The sequence below is a fragment of the Podarcis pityusensis genome (assembly GCF_964106645.2).
Source record: "Podarcis pityusensis genome assembly, chromosome: 2".
NCBI lineage: Eukaryota > Metazoa > Chordata > Lepidosauria > Squamata > Lacertidae > Podarcis > Podarcis pityusensis.
Genome location: NC_138029.1, coordinates 43098563 through 43120416, shown reverse-complemented (window position 1 = coordinate 43120416; position 21854 = coordinate 43098563). Strand labels below are relative to the sequence as shown.

The 21854-nt window shown below is 52.3% G+C and overlaps 1 protein-coding gene across 4 annotated transcripts in view; it reads right to left on the bottom strand.

Moving 5' to 3' along the window:
• Positions 1-968: 968 nt before the first annotated feature.
• The window catches only part of CAMSAP3 (calmodulin regulated spectrin associated protein family member 3), a 45130-nt gene continuing 24244 nt past the window's right edge, over positions 969-21854 (bottom strand). Inside the window, exons 3-19 of one of the 4 annotated variants that reach the window (XM_080996181.1) lie at positions 19343-19477; positions 17411-17509; positions 16735-16767; positions 15662-15709; positions 13779-13917; positions 13487-13626; positions 12848-12941; positions 11277-11328; positions 9305-9378; positions 8131-8203; positions 6204-7932; positions 5036-5172; positions 4313-4545; positions 4030-4126; positions 3719-3837; positions 3358-3476; positions 969-2765 (exon numbers count right to left, since the gene is read on the bottom strand). In XM_080996181.1, the coding sequence (XP_080852307.1) occupies positions 2463-2765; positions 3358-3476; positions 3719-3837; positions 4030-4126; positions 4313-4545; positions 5036-5172; positions 6204-7932; positions 8131-8203; positions 9305-9378; positions 11277-11328; positions 12848-12941; positions 13487-13626; positions 13779-13917; positions 15662-15709; positions 16735-16767; positions 17411-17509; positions 19343-19477 (3624 nt within the window). In that variant the 3' untranslated portion in view covers positions 969-2462. The remainder of the gene's footprint in view (positions 2766-3357; positions 3477-3718; positions 3838-4029; positions 4127-4312; positions 4546-5035; positions 5173-6203; positions 7933-8130; positions 8204-9304; positions 9379-11276; positions 11329-12847; positions 12942-13486; positions 13627-13778; positions 13918-15661; positions 15710-16734; positions 16768-17410; positions 17510-19342; positions 19478-21854) is intronic. The other 3 variants (XM_080996182.1, XM_080996183.1, XM_080996184.1) reach the window with 3 other exon arrangements.

The window sequence follows — 21854 nt, the reverse complement described above, 5'->3', positions numbered from 1 at the left end:
ATTTGTGCATTGCAAGGGGTTGGACTGGATGATCCTCAGGGTCCCTTCCAGCTCTATGAGAAAAGGTGGGCAACAATGCCAGCTGCTGTAAACAAGAATAAGTAACCTGCACTGCCAGCTGCTAGTTTGGCATACTTTTCATTACTGAAATGCTAACTCTCCTAAGCTTAAAAAGTGTAATAAAAGGGGCTTCTTCAATCTATGTCAAACACTGCTTTCAGTTCAGTTCCATGTTCAATACAATGGAGTGCTTAACCCTCACCTTCCTAATGGAATTTCCTTAACTGTGCTGCTGATAAGAATTCATCCTCTCTCACTAGCTTAACTGTTGTGACAACAGTTACTTCATAAGATCCTGGCAGCTTAAAACAGACTTGTGAATAAGCTCTTGATGTTTAGGAACAATGAGCATTAAGGAAAGGGGGTTAAGCAGTAGTGATGAGGTTGTTACCACATACCTTCCGTGAATGCCAATATATAATTTGTTTTTCCTGCTATAGCAGTTTCTCCCAAGTCCTGTTCTTAAGTATATTCCTGTCCTGCTTGGTCATGCTCATGGGGGCAAGTCCAACAAATAGCTGGGTGGAACAGGGAGAATGTCCTTACTTCCTTCTACCAACCAGCTGAACACCTACCAAACTTTCGCTGCTTTCAAGGAAGCCACGCTTAATTAAACCCAAACAAGGAAACAGCAGCTGGTCACACCCCAGTAGTTCTAACCCTGCATTAAACATGGAACAAGTGCACAAACATCCGACAAAAAAGGCTTTAAAATGGCTAGACTCCTATTGCCCGTGCCTCCGCGCTGCTATCCAAAACAGCTGAGTAATGGGCACAGGCTAAAGCCAATTATAGAGAGAAAGGAAAGGCAGGCTTTCAAAACCAGAGACACAATCTGCCTCCAGTGTCTTTTATTCACCCCACTCTGTGTGGGATGGAAGTACACCAAAGTAATGACCAGCAAAGAGTTCATTTAAGTTACTTTATTAAGCAGCCAGGGACAAAGTTCCCACCTGCCCTTTTAAATTTTTTTTAACACCAACCCTGCACTATACTGTATCCCCAAACACCTACATGACATTCGGTCATCAACAAGCAACCACGAGAGACCTGGAATAAAGTTGAACAAGACAGAACCCCAAGCTGAACAGGACTGGCTTCCCCCAGCTCCCTCCTGCACTCTGCCTCGAGAGCCCCAAAAGAGCAGGAGGCGGAGGAAAAGACCCAAACAGCAAGTGGGCCGGGTAGGGGGTGGGGGAGAAGAGAAAGAAAAGAGGGTAGAAGCCCCTCAGTGCCCAGGCCTCCTCTGGCTCTTGGGGAGGACAACTGAAGGAGCAGCCTACATTCAATGCCTGCTACAGCCCAGAGGCGCAGCTCTAAACTGGTAAGGAAGGAAGGAAAGAAGAGGCTGGAGCCTGCTCTCTTCCTAGAGCAGGTAGGAGTTTGCTTTTTCCATTTGGCAGCTCAGTTCAGGATCCACAGAGGCCTGCTCTGTGACTACAGCAACTCCCAGCTTCCAAATATTTTGAATGAGAATGGCCAGCTGAAGCTTGCCAAATTCACAGGCTCCCTGCCATCCCCCAAAATGCCTGCTAAAAAGTTATGACATGTAAACAGCCTTTGCCCATCCCTACACCAAATAGCCCTTGTGAACAAGGGAGCAGGAAAAAAAAGCCCAAAGGGGAAGTGGGGAAAGGAAGAAAGACAAAACGCCAAAGGAGGAAACATCCATCCACACACACACACACACCTTGTTCTGTGCTACCCTCCCCCCACCATGCCTATCTCCATATACAAATTCACCCTGCCCCACTGTTCCAAATGCAATTTGTTCCTTTTTATATACAAATAATTGAAAAATCATTAAATAGCTCCAAGATATATATATATATATATCTATATATATATGTATAAGTATGTATAAATATAAACAGGGGCACCCAGGGAAACAAGAAACCCCAAACAGAACCAAAGAAGGCCTGGGCCCCGTTCCCCAGGCAAGCAGGAGTCAGAGAGAGAGACCCTTCATTGCTGTGGTGGTGGACCAACATTCAGGTGGTGGCTGGAGGCAGACAGAGCATGCAGGAGCCCAGACGAGCGCACACAGGCCGCATGTAGGGCAGTGTCACTATGGCAACTCTGAGCCTCTAGATTATCATGGGATTTGGCAGTTTCCAGAGCATCTGTCAACAACACCCCCCCCCCCCCAAAAGTAGTCTCCTTAGAACAGGCATCAGAACTATGCACAAGATTCCTGTGTGGCTCTGATACAGCCAGAGAGAACGCTGGTCCAGTACAAGATGTAGCCCCCTGCTTAACAGACCCATCTACACAAGCCACCCATTTTGGAAGGTTATGTGTAGGGTTCCATATATCCAACTTTGGCTGGCAACCTAACAAGTAGCAGCTCTAAAGTCCAGGCAGAGAAAAGCAGTAGACGGACTGAGGTTGGAAAGGCCTGGCTATTTTGGGGTGCCTGGCTTCTTGGGGGTGCCTGGCTTCTTGGTCTGCCAGAGGTGTCCTTGGATGGTGAAGGCATCCACACTCATGGACATGGTCTTGCTGGGAATCTGCGTGAAGCGCTTACGGTCAGAGCTGTACTTGTAGATGCCCTCGATCATGGCCAGAGTGATGGTGCGCGGCCCGTAGCCTGCCAGGCGCGTCAGTTCCTCCGTGTCTGGCGACAGGGTGTACAGCGCCCGGAACTGGCAGCTCGAATCACGGAACAGGATGAGGAAGTGATTGGCTTTGCTCTTCTCTACTTCCTAAAATGGGGGGGGGGGGGCAGTGAGGAAGATGCATGTAAAACAGGAGTAAGAATCAAGTTGAGGCACATAAAACATTCCAACATTAGACATGTCTGCAGAACCAACAACAAACATGTACAGTTCTAAGTTCTTGTGAGCCAGCAGCTGTCACACATGATTTTCTTGATCTCCACTGAGAAAAGGGAGATTTCTTCAGAGGGTAGGGGGCTCTCCTACCTTCTGACAGTACGGTTCAACAGCCACTAGGCTCACAGCCAATGAAGGTGACCAAACACCTTTGTACATGGGGTTCTATGATTAACATCTCTCAGTGGTGCAGCCAGTGTGATGCTTTTATGCCACTATTTTCTAACAGCGGAAGGTGAGGCCTTGCTGTATTAAGCAAAGGCAAACGTCTATAGCTACAAAGCCCATGCAGAGTCAGGAGCTGGAGCCAACATGATGTTCTTCCAAATTCACAGAGATCAGAGGAGGATATCTACATGATGTGCACAGTTCAGCAAGACGAGGGCGAAGGATGCATCTTGCCCAGCCCACAGCCATTTAACAACCTGCCATCCCACCCCACGTTATTGCCCCCTCAGCTTACCTCCAGGATGCGATTTTTCTGGGGTTCATTGACTTTGCCAGCAAGGCAGCAGTGAGACAGTGCATTGTGAATAATGTACTTATTGGACTTGGCACTGGGCTCCTTGTACAGCTTGGGCCCTGCAGAGAGAAGAAAAGTTCAGCAGAGAAGACAGGCTCACGAGGCTCCCTAAGGAAGGCAGCCCTGGCAAGACAAGGCAAAGGATCTAGAGGTCTCTTGATGCCCTTGCAGAGCAGGCACCAGATCAAGACACTTTGCCAGTGCATTTGGAGAAGGGGATCTAGCAGAGGCCCCTCTGTAGTGTCACAGGAGGAAAGCAGGAATTTTCTGGAAGGGAGGACTGAGACAGCAAGAGGTTTACCCGTATACTCTGGAATGGAGGCTGGCGAGGAGGCGGTCGATGCGTTCTCCCAGTCACGCTCCCGGTTCTGGTTGGACAGCAACCGGCTGGGGGACATTGGCCCAGAAGGAGATGCAGCTCTGCAAAACAGAAGTGCTCACCTTAACTTCTGCAAGCGCAGCACAAACCCATTTTCCTTGGGCCTGCTACTAGCTAGAAGGCCAACCCAAACCCCACCCACCCTAGAGCACACTGCCAGGGTTTCTGCATCTTCCCTGTGCCCTCTTAATGCGTTAGAGTAACAAGGCTAAGGAGAAGTACTACAAACTCACCGAGAAGACCTCTTGATGGAGAGAGAGTTGCCAGGATCGTTGGCCACCGTAGAAAGCGAGAGTGTCGACTGGGAATACACCTTGCTGAGTTTGGAGCCTAGGAATAGGCAGGCACATGATCAGGAGATGGGGGCAAAGTTTACATGGCCACAGCTGTCCCTTTCCTGAACCACGGTCCCTTTGCATTCTAGTCCCACCGTGACACATGGCAACTGCGTTTACAAGTTTTCCGCCGCCCTGCAGAGCGTGCCCAACTCCTCTCCCAACTAGCCACAGCTCTTACCAAGGAGGCCTTTCACGGGGCTGCGCGCGAGGGCAGAGTCGTCACAAAAGACGGTCTTGGGCCGCCCCTTCTTGAGGGCGCGCACAGTGGTGGGCTTCTGCCGCAGCACCTTGTCCAGGTCCTCCATCAGCTTGAGCTGGTGGCGCCGCTGGTATTCCAGGCGGGTGAAGTCACCGCGCCTCGGCCCCACCACTTCCTCCTCTTGCCGGGGCTGCTCCTCTGCCTGCCGCTGTCTGGAGAAGCACAGGCAAGAACACAGCCAGAGGTTAAAAGTGACTACAAGCCCAGCAGACATTTTGTAGTTATAGGAGGAAGGATTCAACATCATACTAAAGTGCACTGCAGCTCAACAAGTGGGCTGATCTCTCCAGTTTTAGGGTGTGCAGGGGGGTGGAAACCCTGGAAGATTGAGTGAAAAGGGCCCCATTCACACAAGGCCCCACTGTGACATGAGAGCCATTTCCACACAATGGGAAATCCCAGTGCATCAGAACCAATACAAAACAAATGAAGCCGTAGTTATAGATGCATTACTTGAGTGACCCATTTTTTGTAAGTGTCGGTGTAGCATGTGAACTGGAGAAACCAAATAGAGCTGGGGGTGGGGGTGGAATACTGGAAGCACAAGGCCTCCCGCCACAGCAGAAGCACCTACCATGGCCATGCCTACAAAGAGGGCCAAGAATGAGAAGGACCCTGTGGCTTCCCCCATCCCAACCTCACCTTGCCTCCTCCTCTTTTTTCTCCTTCTCCGCCTCCTGCCATTGCTTCCTGCGCTTCGCCTCCTCAGTGCGTCGCTGCTGCCTCTCTAGGAAGCTTGCGCGCTTCTGCGCCATTTCCTCCTCAGCCTTCGCCTCATCCTGAACAAACGCAGCGAGTCAGTAGAGAGAAAGGGTGGGTGAGTCCTCTAAGATGCAGGGTCACTTTTCACTTTCAGGACAGGAGTCACGCAGCAGCCAGGCCTGTCCTTATGGTTGGCTACAATGACAACTGGATGCTGAACTAGATTGGTCGGATCCAGCAGAGCTCTTAGGTTCTTTCTCTACCTTCCTCTGGACTGGAGCCAACTGCTCTCAACCCCTCTGCAAATGCCACTCCATGTATCCTGTGTGATCCTGCCAGCTATAGATAGGGCTTGCCCAAAATGGGGTTTCTAGCACCTACAGATAGGATCAGAATCCCAAAGGTGGGTGATAGAGAGAAGGAAAAAACTTCATGTGATTTATCGATGCCTGGAGGTCCCAGGATTATCGAGCCTCAGAATGAGGTCCAAAACTGGCAGAAAGCTCAGGAACTGAGACCTTGAACTCCCACTGCAAATCCCAAGTCAACCTGGCAGAGGTCATTCTGTACATGATCCACACTCCATCCTCTCTTCATTTGAGGCTGAGTTCTGCTTCTGGAGCTCATGCTTATGGTCCTATCTTTGGGCCAGTCCACGATGCTGCAGAGATCTGCATCGCCACTAGAGAGCAGCAGCAGCTGGTGTGATTTAAGCCGGCGCAGTAGAAAAACACGTCTGAAAAAAGATCTTCCCTGACCCACAAGGATCTCAGAAAGGAGATGTCTGTTTTAAGTTGGACACACGCACACAGTGTCTTTGTTCAAGCACTTGGCTGCAGCAACCCCACCTGCACATTCTGCAGACGCTCCTGCCAGTCAAAAGGGGCCCCTTGGAATCCCTGTCCCACTGCAGGCTGCCTACTCCCGTTACCTTGAGCCAGCCAAGAAAGAGCGAAGCAGCACAGCCACCTGAAGCCCAGCCTAGCCCTGGCTGGCTCCAAGGGCCGAGCCATACCCAGCTCCCTCTTGCCCATGCTCCAAAAGCTCTTCTACAGAAAGTGCAGAATGCCCGTCATGGGTGTTTGCAGTCTCCGCTTCAAGCGCTTACCTTGAAGTAGAAGCCCATGCCAGCCCGGGCCGGCTCGGAGTCCAGGGCCTCGGTGATGGATCCCTCCAGCGAGTCGTCGCCATCTGCATCGTCGTCTTCCTCCTCCCCCTTCAGGCTGGACAAGGGGATTTCAATCAGGCTGCTGCGCCGGTCGCTGGGCGAGGAGACGTCACTGGTGCCATCCCCAGAGACACGGCCATTGCCCCCCTGAGGGGGCACCGAGGCCACAGGCCGCAAGTTCCCCTGGGCCTCCGGCACGGGCAGCTCCTCGTCCTCGGCAAAATGGATGGAGGAGCGGGTCTGCATGGGCACCTGGCTGGGGGAAAACTTGCGGAGGTGCGGGAGGGTGTCCACGTTGTGGGGAGGCGTCAGGACCCGCGTGAGGGGGGGCAGCTTCAGCTCCACTGGCCGGGCGTGCCGGGGGCTCTTGGGCGGAGCCGGGGCGGGAGACTTCTTAGGGGTGGGCTGAGGGGAGCGGGACTTGCGGGAAGGGGAGGGCGAGGGCGAGGGGGAGGACAGCTCCAGGGAGGAGCGGGGAGGAGCCCCCTCACGGCCGGTCCTTGGGGCTGGGATCACCCAGGCCTGCACACTAGGCTTCTTATCCAGCAGGAGGCGCTGCTGCTGATCGCTCAGTCGCTGCATGTCCAGCTGCAGGGAGCTCAGGGCGGTGTTCAGCTTGGCCACCGCCCGGTTGTAGTCGCCCAGGTTCTCGTCCAACGCTCCGCCCTTGGTGATTTCCGGGGAAAAGGTCACCTGCTTGTTGTCTAGGCGGGCCCGAGGGCTTCCGGCCTCTTCCTCGGCCTCCAGCTGGGCAAGCCGCTCCTCGAGAGCGAGCCGGCCATCCTCCGACTGGCCTTGGGCATCGGGGGCCTTCTGTAGCTGCAGGAAGGCACTCTTGCCCAGGCGCTGGCGGTGCCGGGTGAAGATGGCCTCAATGCGCTTCTTCTGAGCCTCGATGGCCCGGCGCTTCTCCTCCAGCCGCGCCCCCAGCTGGCTCATCTCTGAGCTGAGGGCGGGGCTCTGGGCGGGGCTCTCGTCTGGCGGGACAGGCCCAACCTCAGAGCCCTCGGAGCTGATCCCACTGGACTTGCTGTCTGTCGCTGCCAGCTTCTTCTTGCGCTCCGCGAAGCTGGTCATGCGCACACCAGAGGCAGACGAAGCCGTGCTGTCGGGCTGCGAGCTCAGCGAACTGACGCACGAGGTGGAGTCGTCGGGGCCACCAGGGGCTCGCGTGGGCTCCTCTGCGTCTGAGTCTAGGCTGCCGTCCTGGGCTGGCTCGGCCCCATTGGGGGGGCCATTGTGGCAGCGGTAAACAGCAGCCATGGGTGCCTTTTCTGGCACAGAAGTTTTCGGTGGCTCCGGAGAGTGCAGGTAAAAGCCATCGGGCGCTCCCTCGGGGAGCAGGCGCTCGCTGCTGTGGATGATCTGCAGGGCCTCCTCGATGGTAGGCAGGTCGGGGTAGCCGTCGCTCAGCCCGTTTTCCAGGGCCAGCCCCTCCTGGGCCTTGGGTCCAGCCCCGTGGAGCGGTGTTGTCACTAAGCCATTGGGGGCCTCAACCACGTCAGTGGACCGTGGGCGCGGGGAGCGAGGCAAGGAGGAATAGAGGGCAGGGGCCAGGCTGTCTGAGCTGACAGAGCGCAGCATGCCCACCGGGTTCCCCATCACAATGTCCACATCGCTGTCCAAGCCAAAGGGGATGCTGAAGGAGACCGCCTGCGACAACGGGTGGCTAGGGAAGCGGAGCAAAGCGATAAGATTAGGAGCAAAAGAAGGACGGACAAGCTGGGACATTCCAAGCCCACCTTCCACTCACAACCTGCTGGTACTGCTTCTCAGAACTCTGTATCCCAAGTCGGTGGATAAGCAGAGGTCTGGGAAGTTGTCCCCTCCTCTGGCCATATGAAATCCACCCCCCCGTGCTCCTCACCTGAGCTGCTTCTTGCTCCATGGTTTACCAAAGCCCTCAACATGGGACATGGATGTGGAGTGATGCAGGGAGCCTAAGGACACAAAAAGGACCCAAATCAGAGGAACAAGAGAGCAGAGAACAAGAAGATACCGCGGGGTTGTCCTAGAGACTTGGTGGCAGGAGTCAAGGCCCTCAACTCAAGGGGTGGGAGGAATCCAAGCAGCTTGCCAGATGTTTCAGACTCCAGCTCCCATCCCTCCCTGACCATTGTCCATGCTTGATGTGTCTGATGGGAGTTACAACCCAAAACATCTGGAGGGCTCAAGTTGGCCCAGGCTGTCCTTGGGGGACAGTATCCTCCATGTCACAATAAGGAGGAGCAAGCACACAAAAGGAGAGCCACTCTACTTTGACAAGGTTTGAAAGGAAGCCAAAGGCCCACGAGGGCACGACATCAGCAGCACAAACTCCGATGACGTCAGGTATATCTCAGGCTGTCTAGGGCCATCTCTTGAGGTGAGATGTAGATTAAAACCTGCCTTCTCAGAATGATCTTTTCCCATGATAGGCCAGTTTACACAGCACAATTTTGTGCATGCCTATTCACAAGCAAAGTTCCCCTGTGTTCCAGGTGTAAACCAGGAAGGAGGAACCTGCAGCCCTCCAAACATAATTGGACTACAACTCCCATCGTCCTTGGCCTTGGGCCATGCCAGTTGGGCCTGATGGGAGTTAAGAGATTCAAAGCATCCAGAAGGGCAGAGCTTTCCCCTCTCTGGTTGCACAGGGTTGCAGCCCTTATTGCCTTACAAGAGGTTCAACAGAGCTCACCCTTACTCATGCAATGAAATCTAGCATACTGCGCCTTTACCAAAGCATCTTAAAATTGTGCCATCTAAGGCAGGCATACTATGGCTCTGTTGCTCTTGAGAAATGTGCAGCAGCTGCTGGGTGAAGCTGAACAGCTATCCAGGACCAAGAGCTTGGGAAACCACAGAAACAAGCCCCTGGGGATGCCGACAGTCATGATCATGACGCCTTAAGAAGGACCTCCAAGAGACTTGCATGTGTTTTGCTTAACCTTTTACCCCCAACAGAACTGAAGGACTCCTTTTCTTCCTCCACAGCTTGTATGTGGTTTGTATTGGCCGGGGTGGGGGGAGAGAGACTAGACAAAGCAGCAGCACCTTACCTAAAGAACCACAGAGTGGGGACTGTGCCTGCCCTCCAGGCAGCAGTGGGTGGCGGAAGCTGAAAATTGGGGAGCTACGGGGGGGGGGGGGGAGAGAGAGAGAGAGAGATGAGATCAGATTAAGAACATTGCTACAAAACTTGTTGTCACACAGAGAGAAGCAGATGCTGCTGCACACTGGTTAGGCCTCCAGCCACAATCCTCTGGCAGCACCAACACAGTCTGCACTCACACAAGTGAAGTCAGCAGAGGGAAACTGGGTGCTGAAAGCTAGTCCTTTGAGGAAATAGGACTAGTTTGGTGTGGGTTGTTGTGTTTGTTTTTTTAAAGGGGAGGGGTGATAGAAACCCAAGAAGGAATTTGCACAACACTAGAATCACTGCATTACATTATACGTGGAACATGTAGGCACTCTGCTAAGTGTTGATTCCGCTCATTCATTTGGCAAATGAAGTGAACAGACTTGCAGGAACAAGTTCCTTTAATTTGCTGCCTAAAGGCATTCCCATAACTTGCACATGGGAGGAAAGCTGTGCCTACCTTAAAGATCAGAAGCTTGCCCAGTCACACCCCCACCCACCCACCTGCCCTGCAAGAAGAACTACAATTTCTGCTGGCCTGGAGCAAAGGGAGAGCAGCTGCTCTGGCCAAGAGTGCTTTCCCCTTTACTCCACCAGTGCAACTCAATCCAGGTAAACCACGAAGACTCCCCTGATCAGCAGCTACAGCTGATCAGGGGAAGGGAGCACCCGACTCACACACTGACAGTGCCAGGGACGCAGTTTTCTCCCCAGAGCAAAGGAAGGTCCAACCCTCCTGAAACATAAGGAGGCACTGAGCCACCACAAAAAACATAAGGAGCTCTCCCCACCCTGATTACAGGAATAACTCCTTCCAGATCACGTTTCCCCAAAGACTGTCTAATATTAATATGTGGAGAGGCCCCCTAGGCAAGCAGAGAGGGGGAAAGTCAAGCTGTGGCACTTTGGAGTACAGTACTAACACATCTGAAGAGCAAGTTGCTGGGTGGAGTTTTTTTTAGGAAAGCAAGGACTCTTACGTCAACAGCACTGAAATCGTGAAGGACCTCAAGGACTCTCCCAGACCTCTGCCAGCTGCAACAGCAACATTGCCCCTTTGAAGAGACGATAGTTAACTATTCCTAAAGGGATTCACGGTTTTTGAGCACTACTGGGAAGGGCACAGTTAAGCCACCAACAGTGTACAACTCCCATCATTCCTGACCAGCAGCCACATTGGTTGTTGCTGGTTGGAGTCCAGCAACATTTTGAGAGCCAAAGGCTCCTTGCCTGGAGTCCTCTGTCAGCAACATCATGGCTTGTGGACTTGCAGGTAGCAGTCTGGACATGACTCCCATCTAAGGCTTCCCAACAGCTTTGATTCATACACGGGAGACTGGCTAGCCACGCTGCCAGACAGGGAAGCTAGTGACAGCAACACACTCAGGCTAAAGCAGCTTCGTTTTATAAGCTGGAACTGCAGCTGACATGGCAGAATGCAGGGACCGTCCTCTTGGTGGGTGAAAAGGTAGGGAACTAGTGCCCTAGAGAAGACAATCCCTGGCATCTCTAGGTACGGCTGGGAGAGGCTCCCTGTCTGAAACTACAGCTCCCATCATTCCTGACCAGATTCTGATAGCTAGGGATGATGGGAGTTGTAGTCTGAAAACGGCTGGAGACCCAAGTTTGGGAAACCCTGGTGTAGACAACATTGATAGAGGTGGGTCAATGGGGTCTGGTTCAGCATAAGGCAATTTCTCATGCTCCTACATCATCATCCATTTACAAAATCCTAGCTCTGGAATGAGGCAACCAGAGAGAGAGAGAGCAGCCCACAGACACCTTCCTCACAAAGCACAACATCCAAATCTGACTCCCAGCATGGGCAAGAGAGGGCAAGCCTGGTTTCAGGCTCCAAGTGGCGGTGGTGAGAGTAGCAGAGGCTCCCTTACCTGCTGTTGTTCCCACTGTTGGGCGTCAGGGAGTCATTCAGCCCAGGGGAATCTGGAAGAGAACAGCCACTTTACTGAACAAGCCGAGAGGGGAAGGGAGCAGAGAGCTCACGCTGAGGATTAAGTCACTAGAAGGTCAGGAAAGGGTGGGAATGCCAACCACGTGTACCAAAGGGCAGGAGAGGAACCTGCTCCCATCTCGGCTCACACAGGAGACCATTGTTCCAAGGCTGGAGCATGCCAGCTCCCAGCAGCCCATGCCTCTGCTCCACTTACTCAGTGGGACAACTGATTTAGGGCGGCAGGGGAAGTGTGACAGTGATAGGCTGCTATCAAATACCTGTGTGCACAGACAGGCTTTATAGCGCAGCCTTTACTTTTCCTTATTTTTCAGGCATGCAATTTACCACCTGATGTACAGAATGCACAATGGGGATTAAAGGTATCTTTTCTTGCAGCAAGACCAGAAAAGCGTTCGCAACATCAAAATGCAAACTTTCCAGGAAGGGCCAAGGTTTTAACAAGTATTTGGAAAAGCCGTGAACGCTGGTCAAGATAAAGCCAAGGCAAGCACAATCTAAATCCTGCAACAGGATCCATTGATGCTCCACAGACAGAATATGTTTGTTCAATTAATCAGATCAAAGTGACTACAAGGTGTGAAACAAAAATACCAGTCACCTTTGGTTTATACCACGTAATATGGGAGGCATATGCTATACCCTCTTTCCATCTCCCCCTTAAAAGGAAGGGAGGACCTGACTGCCAATTATCTAGTTCAAAACACTGTACGAACTGTAACAGATAACTTGTGGAAGACAAATTTCCTAAGGCTTTAAGAGAAGCTTTTCATTCTCAAAATTAAGAAAAAGCAGGCGCGTGGGCCCCAGATTTGCAAAATGTCTGGAAAGCATGCAACTAGTAATAATGTCTTCAGAAACAATTAGATACAGCTGCAATTAAGATGTTCTGCGCTTCTTCCTTTCTCTCCCCATGTCGACTGTGCTCCCTCCTCTACTCTAATTATCCCACCAGCATTCCATATACTTCAAAAATCATAATTCTCATGTTCACAAGTATACAAACATTTTTTTTTTTGCCATATATGCTACAATTATTAAATGGGGGTGGGTGTTAAGTTATTCGGGGGGGGGGGTAGTTTGGGTTTTTCTGCCTGCTCAGCACATTGGAAATTATCAGCACATAGTATACCAAATATAAGAGTCTGCCCATAATGAATGTACCGACAAATATCTTGCAATACTACATACCCAAAACAGCACAGCTCTGCAGGCTGGGAATGGACTGCCTCACTCCTATCCTGGGTTAGTTGCTCCTCAAGCTAACTGCTACCACTAAGGTGTGGAGGGTGGGGGGAGCCATACCTTAGACTCCAGCATCCTTAGCATCCTCAGGTAGGTCAGGGGGAAAGGCTCTGGACCTGAAACCCCAGAGAGGCACTAGCAGCCAGTTTACACACAACAAGGAGCAAGCCAAAGCAGTGCGAGCCCGTGAACCTGGGCAGCTTCCTGGGTGCCACAGACATACAAGCACACCTGCCACCTTCTTACCTTGAAGTCCAGGCAGCTCCTTTGGGTGCACAAAGTCAGGCTTAAGCACCTCAAAGCACAGGAACAACTCTGCCAGAAACACCCCGACGTTTATCTGGGGAGGAAGGGCAATGAGTTAGCCAAATAGTCTCTGGAGGAAGCAGCCTTCATTCCCCTCACTTAGCCAGAGTTGGGTCCAGAGAACAAGGGGGAGGAGAGGACCTAGTCTCTGCTCCACCATCTCCATCTGCAGGTAGCACTCCTGAGAAGAACTCTTCCTGGTGCCTACAACGTCTCTCTTCTGACCCACCGCAATCCCCGCCCCCAGCACTGCCCTGCCACCCACTGCAGAAGGGCCTCATTGTTCTTGCACGATCAGCCTCCAATTAGTGCAGCCGGAGGCCCCAGCCAAGGCTCATTAGGGCCAAGGCAGGCTGGACGCTCAGACCAAACACTAATCCCCACTTGCTCCACATGAGCAGCCACACGGGGCACGGAGCAAGGCTTCCTTCTGCCATGCCAGGGCTCCTTCCAAGCAGCTCCTCGGCCCTGAAGCTCTGAGGGCTTCCCTTACTGCAGCCAGGGCAGCCATGTTTTTATCTCTAGAGGTACAGAGGGGCTAGAGGACTGCTCCACCTCCTGCCCAGTCCCAGCACTCACCCTCAGCATAGGTGGCATGTACAGCAGGTCCTCCAAGGAGAGGAAGCAGGAGCCACCCAAATAGTCCGCAGAGAAGCCCTGGATCAGCTGCAGGTTGTACAGGCTGTCTGCCACCGACATGGTCTCCTTCAGGCACACGTCTACGGGGCAAGGGAAGCACACAATAGCCATCAGCGTGCGGGGTGCATTCGTGTGCACACACACGTGCGAGTGGAAGCAATGCACACACAACGGCTGCAAGCTCCGAGCAGCTGCCCCATCCCTCCACCCAGGAACCAGAGCACCGACTCACCCTCGAGGCGCACAATCTGGGGGCAGTAGTAGTGGATGGTGGCAGCAATGGCACCCCCGCTGGCCAGGTCCTTCATGCCAGTGATGGCAGGGAAGCAGGGAGTCTGCTTGGGCAGCGCCTTGTCCTTCCGATAGCGGATCTGTGCAGGGCAGAAACGCAGGAGGAAGTCAACACAGCGACAGAAGGAGCTGGTCCCCACACGAGGGACACTAGAAAAAGCCTGAAGAATGCACCCCCTGCCTCCTCTCGGTCCAGGGCCTCACACTCTAAGCTCCTCCATCCCACCCTCAACTTCACCACCATGCAGAAGCCCTCATGAAATTCTTCCTGGGAATACCCAGAGGGTGAAGAACCAGCCAAGATTAACACCCTCTTTCCCACCCCAAGAATATGTGTGCACAAAATATGACACCTCCCCCACCCTGCCCCAATACCAAGAGCAAAGTGCATGCTGGGAGGGAGGCAAAGGATATAAAGCGGGGTGGGGGGGCGCAAGCGAGTCCCTCGAAGGCACAAGTCCCTCTGTGTCAGCCAAGGAGGAGAAAAGCAGGAGGGAAGTGAGGAGGAAGCAGCCAGCATAGGAGGAGAAAAGGAGACACTCTCCCTTCTGTAGCAGCTCTGAGTGACCCCAAAGACCAGCTGCCAGCTCCCCTCACTCTCCCCACCACACAAATGTTCCAAGGGGAGGTTCTGGCCTAGTGCTAGGCCCAGTGGGCTGCAGCACCACAGTGGCTGTGAGGGAATGCTAAATGGGGGGGTCGGGGGTCTGCCCTGGGTAGGAAGAGAAGACAGAGGAGCCAGCAAGTCAGTCCTGCTAAATAACTGCATTTCCCACTCCAAGGAAACATGCTTGTCCTCACCCCAGGACACAGCAGACAAGACAACAAAAGGCAGCCCCCACACCAGAGACACACACAGAGCAGGGCAGGCCGTGCGCAGACATTGCACAGGGCAAAGGGAGGGGGGAAGGGGTGACCAGACAGACAAACAGGCACAGACACCCAGCAGGCCAGCAAAAAATAAAAAAGGGTGGGGAGAAAAAAAAAGAGAGAGGCAAATGGGGCACCTCCATTCCTGCTGCAATGAGCTGGAGGGAGGTTTCAGAGGGAAAGGGCCGTATCCCTGGGGGTGGGGAAGAGTTGGCCGTAGACAGCAAGCTCTGGAGACCAGCTTGACAGATGCTCTACCCCTTCCTCCACCACTGCTGAAGCCAGGAATTAATGGAGCAAGCCTTCCCCACCCCCCAGCCAGCCCAGGAGAAGAGACCCAAAAGGAACCAAGGGAGGAGGTGGTCACCTGGCCCCAGAGGCCAAAACAGGTCAACTCTCAACACAGCAGGAGTTTTGGTGGGCAGTGGTGGTAATGAGAGGGTTTGTGCTGTTGGCTGCACCCACATCTTTCCCTTCCTGACACCTTACAGCTCTAGAGAGAAAAGTCGGTAGACGCCCCCACACTAAACGTCCTAAAATAGAACAAAAACCAGAGTGTCTAACAAAAACAAGAAATGCATCCCAGGATTTCTGCAGGCTCTGGAAAGGCAAGGGGCTGATTGTGTTTGGAGGGTGAGCAACAAGATGAGGCGAACTCCCAAGAACTGAGGGCAAATGGCAGATCTCTTGTGGGAATTTGGGGGGGGAGCCCTTGGAGGCGGCTGTTGGTTGCTCTGAACGTGGAGGGAGGAGGACCCTGGAAAACGTCCACAGCGGAGAGGGAAGCTCGCCTCTCCTAGCCCCAGGCAAGTTGGCAGCTTGTGGGGCAGGGGAGAAAGGCGGCCCAGGCCCATTGCAGCAGGAACGGCCCGAAGTCCTAGAAAACAGCAACCCGGGTGGATGGCAAGGTGGTGCAGGCGGGCGGTGGGAGGCACGCGCTGACGGATACATTACCACAGGAGGCTTATTCCCCGACTCCTTCAAACAAAAAGCGATGGCATGCTGGATGCAATAGCAAAGAAAAGAGAGAGCCTGATCAATGCACCCGCAAGGAGGGAGGAGAGAGGAGGAAAGGGCTGCTGCTGCTGCCTTGCAAGGCTGGGGAACAGGGTAGGGGTAGGGGGTTGCAGGAAAGGCCTAGCCAAGGCCTAGCTTTCCACCTGGGGTGATTAAAGCCTCCCCAGCATGCACCTGGGGCTCCCAAGAGAGCCCTCTCTCCCTTCCGGAGCACCCCACACTCCTGAACACTAAACGCAATGTAGCATCCAGGCCTAAGTTCAGACTAGTCCGCACTCTGGGCTGCACTGAGTACAGCTGGGCAGCAAGCAAATGGCGGGGGGGGGGCGGGGAGAGGGGGACAGAAGGCAACACAGAAGGGGGGAATAAAGGAATGTCGTGTAACTAGCATGCTGTTCCTACTTGGCAGCTCCAGGCATGAGCTGCCCTGCTCTGGCTGTCTCTTAACCCCTCTGCACAAATGAAAACCGGGGCTTCTCGGTTGATCTCTGAGGCAGTCCCTCTTGCCTGTCCGTTAGACCCCAGGGCACCTGTAACCCCAAGGAGGTTGCGTTATTCAGGGCAGGAAGAAGAGATCCGTTAAGCACCCACCGCCACCGCCAGAACCCAACCCTCATGTGCCCCAACACGCGGAGCTAAGAGAGAGCAAAGCAGGAGCGGGTTGCGGAGGGAAGGGAGATGAGAACAAAGGATGCTGGGATATACCAGCATCCCAGCAGCTGGTGTCTCATGTGGGAACACGCCTCCTCCTCCTCCTCCTCCCGGGACAGGGTCCCCTCTGCCCTCAAAGTCTCCCCAAAGTACAGGCAGGTGCCCATCCCACAGGGAGCAGGGCAATGTCGTCCCCGCAGCCTTTCCCTCACTGAAACAAACACACACACACACACACACACTCAGGTATCTCTGCTCCAAGGTCCTAAATCCCCAGCATCCTTTGCTCTGGGTCCCCCTGGCATGCAGCGCAGGAGCCAAAAGCAGCAGGGAGATAATAAGTAAAGCCACCCACTTACAGGAACCAGTTTCCAGTACCACCTTGTGGGACACTGAAGCAGAGGAAAAGATGCAGAAAAAGACAGCTCTGTCACATAACACACCGTGACGGTATCGCACTCGCAGCACAGAAAGCCGGAGGGGCAGCTTGGGCTGGGATGAGGCCTCGTCGTTGGGCCCATCGGGAACATGAACGGGGCAGCTTCTCAGGCAGGCAACCCGCCTCCGCCCCCCTCAATATGGTCTGACCACTCTGGCCAACAGAGCCAGTGAGCCAGCCCCACAGAATGGATTTGGGGGAGAAGTCAAGGATCTCTGGTTGCCCACAAAGCAAGGACAAAGCAGACAGAGGCCACCTCACAGGAGGAGGGCGAAGCAGCAGATTTACAAGGGGGGGAGGTAGGGAATCCTTGGGGTGCAGGGAGTTCCCAAACATGAGCTAGAGTTGGGGGGCAGGGAGTCAGTCAGAAGGAAGGAAGCAAATTCTATCTTCGAAGAAAAGAGCGGGAGGGAAAGGGTGTGGCTTGTACACAGAACAAAGCCGGCATGGATAAAGCCACCCTTCCGTCGCCACGCTTTAGCTACTGGGGCAGGGCCCACAAATGGCCTCCCTCCCTCCCACTCCAGCTACGCCACAAGTCCAGACTCCCTCCCTGCTCCATTCAGAAGGAAGCTGCACGAGGCAAGCAAACGCACCTTGGGACCGCTGTTGGAGGCCTGGGTCTGGCCGTCTGTCCCCGGCGCAGCCCGCTGAGTGCATTCCTGCTCACTGCTTTGCTGTATCTTGTGGATGATCTGGAGGGAGGAAGCAAGGAGCATGCCGTTGTTGTTTTCTGTTTTGCTTTTTATAAATACAGTAGTACCTTAGAAGTCAAACAGAATCTGTTCCAGAAGTCCGTTCAACTTCCAAAACATTCAAAAACCAAAGCGTGGCTTCTGATTGTCTTCCTGCAGCCAATCGGAAACCCCGTTGGATGTTCGGCTTCCAAAAATCGTTTGCAAACTGGAACAGTCATTTCTGGGTTTGTGGCATTTGGGAACTACCATACTTTTCTGTCTATTAGATGCCCCCATGTATAAGACAACCCCCCTATTTGGGGGGGCTCAGTTTTAAGAAAATGAGGGAAGATGGCCCAAAGTTGTTGAGCCTCTCCCCCCACGCAGCTGTGGGCAGGAAACACTCCCTAGATCATTTCCCGCACACAGGTAGGGAGTGTTTCCCTCACGCATCAGCATCGAGGGAAGTTGTGCTCTAACCAGCCAGCAGGTTGGCCAGAGGGCACCTTCCCCTGATGCTGCTGTGCGCGCGGGAAATGATCCAAGGAGTGCTTCCCATGCGCAGTGGCATCAGGGGAAGCTGCGTGCCGCCAGCCAGTGCCCCCAGATCGCTCCCTGTAGGCAGCAGCATCGGGAGAAGCTGCATGCCGCCACCCAGCACTTCCAGATCGCAGCACTTCCAGCGGCATCTCCCCCCATGCCACTATCCATGTATTGGACGACCTTTGACATGATTTTTGTGTCAAAAAACCTCATCCAATACACGGGAAAATACAGTAAGCTGTTCCAAAACCAAGGTATGACTGTATTTTTATTGGGGGTTTTTTCAGCACAGGATACAATAAAAGTCAAACTAATTTAAATAAAAGATATTTTTAAAAAATGTATTGGGAAGAGGCACACACACCTTACCAATCCCTGCACATCCCACCCACAGACCACTTTAAGGTGCTGAAGGTCCCTCCTCTGCTATTCTCCTCTCCTTCCCAAACAGGTCATGTTATATGTGTCTCCAAAAACATGACTGCCTTCCTGAGTCCAGGCCAAAAAGAGAGATAAATGACTTGTGGCACCTTATTAAAGATGACAAATGTGTTACAGGGATAAACTTTCATGGATTAGAGATCCCTTTATCAGATGCATGAAGTTAATTCCCCATTGGCATGTGGGTGTAAAAAAACTTTTGCTGGAGAGGAAAGGGCAATGAAATGCAACTCCACTTGAGCTTAAATGTACGCAAAGTAAGCCCAGCACCCCTTCACAACAGCAGCAAATTGGTGATAGAATGAAACGGGCCGGAACAGAATCAAGGAACTGCCCCTTTTATTTAATATTTTATCCCAAGTTTCTATGAGGTCATATTCAAAACCAATGAAAAAGCTATGTTTATTATCCTGCCCCTATCCTTTGGGCTCCAGGTGAGATTTTATAGCAATTTTTAGTAGGATAAATCTATGTCCCCAAAGGGCTCACAAATTGTAAGTAATCCATCGAAACCATTTTACTCCAACCTCACATTTTCCATGTCAGAGGTTGGACAGTGCAGCTGGGCATGGACTAGTGCAGATGTGGAGAACCTCTGGCCCTCCAGATGTTGCTGAACTACAACTACAACCATCACTGGCCACTGGCTATCCTTGCAGGGGCTGATGGGAGTTGTAGTTGACCTCTAGAGGAGTAAAGGTTCCTGGAGTAGAGAATCAAACAAACTTGCTGTGTGAATAAAGTGGGACATTAACTCTCTCTATGCCCACCTAAGTAATCTGGAGGAAGCACAAATATCAAGAATAGCTGATTGATTGATTGATTGATTGATTGATTGATTGATTGATTGGTAAATAAATAAGGTACCATGTCTATCCAGTGCAGAAGTTTCTGGTCCCAGGAGATGGCTGCCAGATCAGTGCCTGGCGTAACACTGAGTGAGCTGGTGGCTTCCAACGCAAACGCTGTCATCAGTGAGTCAATCAATGCCAGGTGCGCACCCTGTACGTGTGGCAAGGAAGAGAGAGACAAGTTAGGCAACCTGTGTTCAGCCATGAGGGTATCCTTACCCCACAAATGGAGCCAGGCACATAGTTGGGGCCACCCCAGGTGTGAGATTACACAGGAAAAGGGAGAACTATCTTTCCATTGATGCTGGGACAGGTGCAAGCAAGCTCCATCATTCCTCAGGAGGAATTGCCAAGTTCAGTTTACTTTTCTCCCTGCTTCCTAAAGTTCAGAGACACAGATCAACTACTGTATTTTTCGCTCTATAAGATGTACCAGACCACAAGACGCACCTAGTTTTGGGAGGAGGAAAACAAGAAAAAATATATTCTGAATCTCAGAAGCCAGAACAGCAAGAGGGATCGCTGTGCAGTGAAAGCAGCAATCCCTCTTGCTGTTCTGGCTTCAGGGATAGCTGTGCAGCCCGCATTCGCTCCATAAGACACGCACATTTCCCCTTACTTTTTAGGAGGGAAAAAGTGAGTCTTATAGAGCAAAAAATACGGTATGTTCTGCTCTCCTATCACAGGGCAACAGGCTAGCCCTCCATGGCATAAGCTGCTTTCTCCAGTGTAATAAAGCACACAGAGTGTCGGGGGCATGCTGGAAGGACAGCGTCTTGGCTGGGGTGAACAAGCAGAATGAATGGAAGTGCATACTCGATTCTGACCAAACTAAGCTTCCTGGTGTATATTTTGCTCTAGGGGGCTTAGTTTGGTCAGAATCTAGTATACACTTTCAGAGTTAATGCTAAATACATTACTTCTGGTAAATGAGCCACCATAGTTGCTAGAGGGCTGTGCAAATTTGTGTCCTGGGCTTTTTAGCCTCCTCTACCCATGTACTATCTGAAGCCAAAAGGGTGCATTGGTTGCCAGATATGAAATATATTGGCATTATTTTCAGCTGTCCCACCCCACTACAAGGACTGGAGTCTTGGGCCAGATCATGGTAACATGAGAATCCCCCTTGCTGTGCCCGACTGAGCAAGCTCAGTCCCAGTCTTACACCACAGGAGAGCAGATTAGTTGCCTTAAGCTTTTAATGCTGTTAAGGAGAACCTGGATGAGAGCAGCCTGGGGGCAAAGGGAACATGTGCTAGGTGCAGATATTGGGCTTTATTACCAGCATCGTCATCATGCATGCAGTCTGCCCGCCCCCATGTTTCCCTCCAAATTCTGCATGCAAGATCTCTCAGTGCCCCAAGCCCAGGAACTATGGGTCCAGGAGCAACAGCCTCTTCTGCTTCTGGGCAGGTCTAATAGGATAGCCTACAAGCCAATTATCTCTGCGAAGACCCTAGCAACAATGCCAGCTGCCTTCTGATATTCTAAAGTGGCAGGGGGAGATGGAAGACAGGATTTTTCTTGATAGGACCCATTTGCAGTCCACAATGGACTTGCAGTGGTTGACAAAGGTCACAGTTGTGATGTACAGACATGGGGAGAGAAGCAGCAGATAGAACATTAGACTGGAAGACCCAAAATTGCCTGTGGTCTCTCCAAGCGAAGCTGAAATCCTTCTAGCCAAGAGGTTTAAGCAGGTGGAATAAACTTGAGCCACTTCCTATGGAAATATGAAGGAAGGTCCCAGGCCCTGAATAATGGTACTTTTGTCTGTTAAGCTCCTGAACAGAAAATGTGACAGGGAACTCTCCCTCCTACAACCTCACCCCCATGGCAGAAGCAGCACTAGAAGATTTTCTGCCAGCAGTGATCTGCTAACAAGAAATGGAAAAAAGTGAAGTCTCTGCTGAGTCAAGGGGGGAGGGGAATATCCAGCGCAGCATAAAGTGAATGTTCCATCAGCACGGGGATTTTTGCTTGTGCAACGGAATGTTCTTCCCCTCTCCTCCCCCTGCAAAGCTGTTCCAGGGGTTTCTCCAACCCTCTGGAGTAGATTTAGGGAGGGTGCATGGCACATGCAAGGCAAAGGTGGTAGTGGTAGAAGCCCAGTTGCCCAAGTGGAAATCCTTGTGCCAACAGGACAACTGAATACTGCTCAAGGCTTGCCTCACAACGATACGAGGATGGACAGTTTATACAATCAGCTAAATTAAATTGATGAAGGTTTCTCTGGCCTGTACCTCTTCAGGCTGCATGGAAGGAATTGCAAGTCTGAAGCCTTATCACCATGAAAATAAAATGTTGAACTAATGAAACTAGACCAAAGGTAGCCAATGTGTGGCCTTCCAGAGATGTTGCTGGACTACAACTCCCATTATCCCTGACCACTGGCCATCTTAGTTGGGTCTGATGGGAGTTGGAGACCAACATCACTTGGAGGGCTAAAGGTTCTCTGCTCCTGGACTAAACTGAACTCTTCTCCCTGACATGCTCATTCTCTACATGCAGGTATGGGATCAGCATTC